The sequence below is a fragment of the Procambarus clarkii genome, chromosome 34 (genome assembly GCF_040958095.1).
Source record: "Procambarus clarkii isolate CNS0578487 chromosome 34, FALCON_Pclarkii_2.0, whole genome shotgun sequence".
Lineage (NCBI taxonomy): Eukaryota > Metazoa > Arthropoda > Malacostraca > Decapoda > Cambaridae > Procambarus > Procambarus clarkii.
This window is the reverse complement of record NC_091183.1, coordinates 39,130,646-39,138,145: the sequence shown is the minus strand read 5'-3', so window position 1 is coordinate 39,138,145 and position 7,500 is coordinate 39,130,646. Positions and strand designations below refer to the sequence as shown.

General features: G+C 48.7%; 2 protein-coding genes across 2 annotated transcripts in view; one reads left to right on the top strand and one right to left on the bottom strand.

Annotated features, from left to right (window-relative positions):
* The window catches only part of trio (trio Rho guanine nucleotide exchange factor), a 766,603-nt gene that overhangs the window by 664,231 nt on the left and 94,872 nt on the right, over positions 1-7,500 (bottom strand). The window lies entirely within an intron of this gene.
* LOC123762089 (discoidin domain-containing receptor 2) overlaps positions 1-7,500 on the top strand; it is a 273,769-nt gene that overhangs the window by 181,948 nt on the left and 84,321 nt on the right. The window contains exon 5 of the mRNA XM_069335891.1: positions 4,962-5,199. Coding sequence (XP_069191992.1) covers positions 4,962-5,199 — 238 coding nt within the window. The remainder of the gene's footprint in view (positions 1-4,961; positions 5,200-7,500) is intronic.

Here is a 7,500-nt window from a genome sequence, read left to right as displayed (position 1 = left end):
TGTTGTTACCGTTACAAGAGTTGCTGTTTTTGCTGCTCCTATTGCTGTTACAGTCACTGCTTACCTTTTTCTGCACTTGCTTCTCGAACAAAAATTATTTTCCAAAGCCTTGAGTGATGTTATATTTTTCAACATGATCGTTTGCATCCCTTGTTGCTGCAAATTACTATCATCACTCCCTCGTAACCTTGTTCTTGCACCCCCCCCCCTTTTCCATCCCCTCATCTCCGCCTCCTCTTCCCCTCCCTTCGTCCCCCCTTCCACATCTCCCCTCCCCCCCTCTCTCTCTCTCCCTCCTACCCTCGGCAAAGCTCTTTCCATTCCAAATTTTCCAACTCTTCCATTTGTATTTTTTGATTAGTGGATCAGAAGCGTCCATCAGCACCTTCGTTTTCTCTCTCTCTCTCTCTCTTCTCCTGCTCTGTTACTCCTCAGTTATTTTTGTCCTTAGCAAGTAGTTTTGCTAACACTTAATAATATTTAACTTATTATTTGGAACGGCTTGTATATAATTAGTTATAGAGGTTACTGTTGTGATGCTACGCTACTACTGAAGTTACTCTCTCGGCAACTATTACTATTATCACTAATGGTGCTATTTAACTACTGATACAACAACTACCGCTGCTGATACAACAACTACAACTACCGCTGCTGATACAGCTACTACTAAATAATACTCGCAAGGACTTACACCCGACACTTGTGATAAAAAAGTGACCGTTTTTTTCAGCAACTGAGGAAAAAATTGCATCCATTCCCATTCCTTCCAGGTATGCCTTCCTCCCTCCCCCCCCTCCTCCTTCCAGTCCTCCCTCGTGCCCTCCTTGCACCCTCACTCCCTCCTTATGTCCCTCCCTATCCTCCATCTTCCCCCCCCCCCCTTACCTCCATTATTCACTCTACCTTCGCGCGCCGTAACTCGCTCCGGTGCCTCCCTTTCTTACTCTCTTCCCTCCCTTACGCTCTCCCTTTCCTTATTTACCCACTCCTTTCCTTAACCTCTTCCCCCTTCCTCTTTTACCCTCTCTTCTACTTCTACACTTCTTCTCTCTCTTTCTTGGTCTCAATCTTCTAATCTCTCTCCTCTTTCTAATATGTTCTGCTCTTTTTCCCTTTCTTGTTGTCTCTGGCTGCTTCTCTCTCCTCCACCTGGCCCTCTCCTCCACCTGGCCCTCTCCTCCACCTGGCCCTCTCCTCCACCTGGCCCTCTCCTCCACCTGGCCCTCCTCCACCTGGCCCTCCTCCACCTGGCCCTCCTCCACCTGGCCCTCTCCTCCACCTGGCCCTCCTCCACCTGGCCCTCTCCTCCACCTGGCCCTCTCCTCCACCTGGCCCTCTCCTCCACATGGCCCTCTCCTCCACCTGGCCCTCTCCTCCACCTGGCCCTCTCCTCCACCTGGCCCTCCTCCACCTGGCCCTCTCCTCCACCTGGCCCTCTCCTCCACCTGGCCCTCTCCTCCACATGGCCCTCTCCTCCACCTGGCCCTCTCCTCCACCTGGCCCTCTCCTCCACCTGGCCCTCCTCCACCTGGCCCTCTCCTCCACATGGCCCTCTCCTCCACCTGGCCCTCTCCTCCACCTGGCCCTCTCCTCCACCTGGCCCTCTCCTCCACCTGGCCCTCTCCTCCACCTGGCCCTCTCCTCCAACTGGCCCTCTCCTCCACCTGGCCCTCTCCTCCACCTGGCCCTCTCCTCCACCTGGCCCTTCACACGGCTGCCGAACATAAACAAGAAGTATCCTCGTCTGCCGCTCCTCAGTTATGCTCACCCGGGCCGACTCCTCTGTTTTGCTAACTCTCTCTCTGTACCTCTCTGTATATCTCTCTTTCTCTGTCTCTGGTTGTATCTCTCTGTCTCTCTCTGTATCTCTTTATCTCTGTATCTCCCTCTATCTCTCTCTGAATTTATCTATCTGTCTCTGCCTAATACAACCTACGCCCTCCTCCTCCCCCCAAACATATATTCACGTGTATATTCATATATATATATATATATATATATATATATATATATATATATATATATATATATATATATATATATATATATATATATATATATATATGACGCTTACGAAGCGCCAATATCCAGGAAGTATATACAACGAATACGTTATACAATTCTGGGCCAAGATTCATCAACTATTTACGTGCTCACGCACGAAGCCAGTACATCTTTCTTTAATCACGGCGGCTTACTTTGCATATATTAAATAATTCAGGAGCTGCTAACCGCTACAAGGGGTGTCTATACCATTACTAACCTAAGAGTGCGAATAATGGAAACGAAGCCCAGATGATCGTGGAATGATGTACAGGCTTCGTAAGTGGATACGTAAATCCTTTATGAGTCATGGCCCTGATAGCCAAGTTACAGGAAGATGAAGACAAACCAGAGAGTGCCAAGAGCAACTATAAATTAATACCATCCGTCAAATTTCGTAAACAAGATGCAGTGCCCTAAATAAGATTAATTGGCCCTGCCTGCCGGGGAGTAACAGTTCCATGAATCAGAAAAAACTGCGGGCAGACACAGCTTAACAATATCAACCTATGTTAGACCAATTCTACAGTATGCAGCACCGGAATGGATATCTCTGGGTAATACACCAGTGTACTTGGGTAATACACCAGTGTACCCGGGTAATACACCAGTGTACCTGGGTAATACACACGTCAGCAAGTGCTGGTATACAGAGCCGAGACGGTTGCCAGTGGCAATGTTGTGACATGTGCTACCGATGATGCATATACACTGCACCTTGAGAGCCACACCTCTCATTTAGCAGGTACACATAGCTAAATATTATTAGGTAACACATAGAACTTCGGTTTCAACCCTTTTTACCCTGTCGTAGCTCAGTCGATTAAGGCAGTGTCTGGGATGCTCCCGGACGCAGGTTCGAATCCTCGTCACGGCCCTTGTGGATTTGTTCAGGTAACACATACACACGCATATATATAATATATAATTTGTGTATATGTGTATGAGAAAAATGTTTACATACCTCAATGTGTATAAACAGCATTGGGACCCGACCAGCAAGAGATCTTCCTTCACGTGGAAACACGTAAGGAAGAGTCTCCTCCGTCAGTATAAACATATATGTAATGTATATGTAATGTATATGTAATGTATACACATTATACATAATTCATTATTTATAAAGCATGTTTTAAGAAGGGTTCGTGCAACTTATTATTAGTTCAGTGTTCAGTGCCGGAAATAACTGCAGTAGTATTTAGTCATAATATAAAGTTTTCATCATGTATGTGTAAACATTCTTATGTTGGTGAGAACAATGGAGAGAACAGGGACTCGCATTCACACCAGTTAATTACATTTACCTGCACCGTTGTGTACCTGCTTGTTTGTACTCACATAGTTGTGCTTGCGGGGGTTGAGCTCTGGCTCTTTGGTCCCGCCTCTTAACTGTCAATCAACTGGTGTACAAGTTCCTGAGCCTATTGGGCTCTATCATATCTACATTTGAAACTGTGTATGGAGTCAGCCTCCATCATATCACTGCCTAATGCATTCCATTTGTCTACTAATCTGACACTGAAAAAAATTCTTTCTAACGTCTCTATGGCTCATTTGGTTACTCAGTTTCCACCTGTGTCCCCTAGTGCGTGTGTGTATTTTCCACCTGTGTCCCCTAGTGCGTGTGTGTATTTTCCACCTGTGTCCCCTAGTGCGTGTGTGTATATGTGTGTACTCACCTATATGTACTCACCTATATGTGCTTGCAGGATCGAGCATTGACTCTTGGATCCCGCCTTTCGAGCATCGGTTGTTTACAGCAATGACTCCTGTCCCATTTCCCTATCATACCTGGTTTTAAAATTATGAATAGTATTTGCTTCCACAACCTGTTCCTGAAGTGCATTCCATTTCCCCACTACTCTCATGCTAAAAGAAAACTTCCTAACATCTCTGTGACTCATCTGAGTTTCAAGCTTCCATCCATGTCCTCTCGTTCTGTTACTATTCCGTGTGAACATTTCGTCTATGTCCACTCTGTCAATTCCTCTGAGTATCTTATACGTTCCTATCATGTCCCCCCTCTCCCTTCTTCTTTCTAGTGTCGTAAGGCACAGTTCCCTCAGGCGCTCTTCATACCCCATCCCTCGTAGCTCTGGGACGAGTCTCGTTGCAAACCTCTGAACCTTTTCCAGTTTCATTATATGCTTCTTCAGATGGGGACTCCATGATGAGGCGGCATACTCTAAGACTGGCCTTACGTAGGCAGTGTAAAGCGCCCTAAATGCCTCCTTACTTAGGTTTCTGAATGATGTTCTAACTTTTGCCAGTGTAGAGTACGCTGCTGTCGTTATCCTATTAATATGTGCCTCAGGAGATAGATTAGGTGTTACGTCCACCCCCAGGTCTCTTTCACGCGTCGTTACAGGTAGGCTGTTCCCCTTCATTGTGTACTGTCCCTTTGGTCTCCTATCTCCTAGTCCCATTTCCATACTTTACATTTGCTCGTGTTGAATTCTAGTAGCCATTTCTCTGACCATCTCTGCAATCTGCATTCTGTTCTCTGTGTGTGTATATGTGTGTGTGTATATGTGTGTGTGTGTGTGTATATGTGTGTGTGTGTGTGTGTGTGTGTGTGTGTGTGTGTGTGTGTGTGTGTGTGTGTGTGTGTGTGTGTGTGTGTGTGTGTGTGTGTGTGTGTGTGTGTGACAGGTCTAGCGTTGCATTATGGTATCTACGAGACTACCAGTAATCTGTGACTGCCGGTGAACTTTTAGCTACAATCGGTTACCAGTAATAATGTAGGAAGAAGTTCAGGGAGTGTTAAAGTGAGCTAGAGGTATAAAGTAAGGAGGCAATTATCAGGGGAAAGCGCCAAGCTATTACTTCTACACAGAACCGGAAAGAGACGAGGATAAGGTAGTCGAAGGTATAGATAAGATATTTTATTAATGTTTGTGTTGTGTTTGTTGCAGGTTGGGCATGGAGGGCGGGGGCGGCGCCTGGTGCCCGCGTGCCCCCGTCGACACCCGCCAGGAGGAGTGGCTGGAGGTTGACTTCGGGGCGCCGCGGCTCCTGACGGCGGTGGCAACACAGGGTCGACACGCCAACGGCCAGGGTGTCGAGTACACCCCGGCCTACACCCTCAGCTACTGGCGCCCCGGCATGCCCGCCTTCGACTACTACTCTGCTCACCCGAACCTCGCCAACAAGGTGCGTGGATGCCGCAACAAATTGTTATTTGTGATAAATAAAGAGTTGCTGACTCTTATTTGTCGTTGCTGGGGTAAGTCTCACCCCTCATAGGTCTCACCCTCATAGACGAGCTCTCACCCTCACAGGTGAGCTCTCACCCTCACAGGTGAGCTCTCACCCTCACAGGCGAGCTCTCACCCTCACAGGTATGACGGGGGACAGAGAGATGAGTCCTACGTGGGGTTAATCATCCCATAGTTCACTCTGGGTGTCAGGAGCTTACCCAGCACCATGTTGCAGCTCAGTGCCACTGCTCAGTGTCACCCACTCAGCGTGTCTACCTCACATTCCTGCCACCAATCTCCGCTTAATACCATCCACCCACTGTGTCTCCTTCCCTCTGATGCCACCAATCTCAGTGACACGACCTAGTTGGCTACCACTGGCAAAGTCGGTATAGAACTTGGATTTCACCCCGAAGGCTGAGGTTCGAACCCATGTAGGTTTATTGAAGAAGGGTGCAGAGACATGCTACTAAATGGCTGACGGAAGTTACGTAACTCTCACCCTGTAGCTACACTTAGGTTAAATTACACGCACGCAGACTTATTATACTGATGTATATCACTATAATAATAATCATTAAAAAAGTACTATTCATCAATACTCATACGGAGCATCAACTCACATTAAAAAGATGAATGCTAAGATGAAAGTATCGGGCGTGGTAGGAAGTGAGAGGACTTGAGAGTGGTATCTTGTGGCATGTTGTATACCCGTGACCGCCAGGGTGGGACCCGTGACCGCCAGGGTGGGACCCGTGACCGCCAGGGTGGGACCCGTGACCGCCAGGGTGGGACCCGTGACCGCCAGGGTGGGACCCGTGACCGCCAGGGTGGGACCCGTGACCGTCAGGGTGGGACCCGTGACCGCCAGGAGGGACCCGTGACCGCCAGGGTGGGACCCGTGACCGTCAGGGTGGGACCCGTGACCGCCAGGGTGGGACCCGTGACCGCCAGGAGGGACCCGTGACCGCCAGGGTGGGACCCGTCCCCCACCGCCAGAGTCTCGCTGCCTAATGTATTCCACGGTGGTGGCGACAGATGCACCCGACCCTTCCCCAATTACAACCCCTTTATTAAACGCCTAATGTCCGAGGCCTAAGCGCCAGAGTTTTTATTAAATTGTTGTGGTGGTCCCAGCAGTGGCGGAGGTGGTCCTAGCGCCCTGGTGGCGTCCCAGAAATACCACCACTGGCGTCCCAGTCATGCTATTATTTGTGGGTCATAGCAGTATTAATAATAGCAGTAATAGCATTCGCCAGCTTCTCTCTATCTATCTATCTATCTATCTCTTCTCTTTCTCTCTTCTCTCTCTCTCTTCTTCCCTCCCACCCTCCTCCGATCCGTCTCTCCTCTTCTCTCTACTGTTTCTAGATCTTTTAGGGAATCAAATTAGCTAATATTCTTATCTGCTGCCTTTAAAATTTTCCATTACACAGCTAGTCAAAATCAAGCAAGCTCTCAAAGCCAGCCATCTTTACAGCATTGCTGGGAGCTGAGGAGTCGCAGGGGAGTATGGTGTCCCAGCTAAGGGACAGATTCCACCACCGTGAAAGACCTTACCCAATAAAGGCGATGAGTCACAATAACGTGGCTAAATTATGAATCGACTTGAGAATGGTCCAAGACGGACCGAAACGTCGTCGTCCCTTCACCTTCTAGTGTGTGATCTGGTCAACAGTACCCAATAACCATCAACAAACACAGAGAATACTCACACTACCTGACATCTTGGTAGTTAGGTGATTAATGCACGTATTTACCCCCCCCCCTCCCGTAAAGCGACGGTCTCGCTTCATGCAGGTCGGCGTTCAATCCCCGACCGTCCAAGTGGTTGAACACCATTCCTGCCTCCCGTCCCATCTCAAATCCTTATACTGACCCCTTCCAAGTGCTATATAGTCGTAATGGCTTGGCGCTTTCCCCCTGATAGTTCCTTCCTTCCTACCCCCCCCCCCCCCGTCACCTCCAGTCAGGCCAGGGCGTTAACCCTACTTGATATGGTTACTCAAGTTATAACGCGAAGATGTGGTCTTCTGGCCACAATGGCTACCAAATTGCGCCGAGGCTCGTAAACTCGCGCTGTTTCCCCCCTTCCTACTTACGGAGATGGGAAAAAATCCGCTCACGTATCAGCGAGAAGTGGTTGGCTGTGCGTCGTGGGTAAGCGGGTCGTTGGTCAGGAGAAATACGAGGTGCTATCTGCCTGTGAACACTCCAGAGCCCGCCGACAAAAAGGTAATGGGTGATGGTGGGA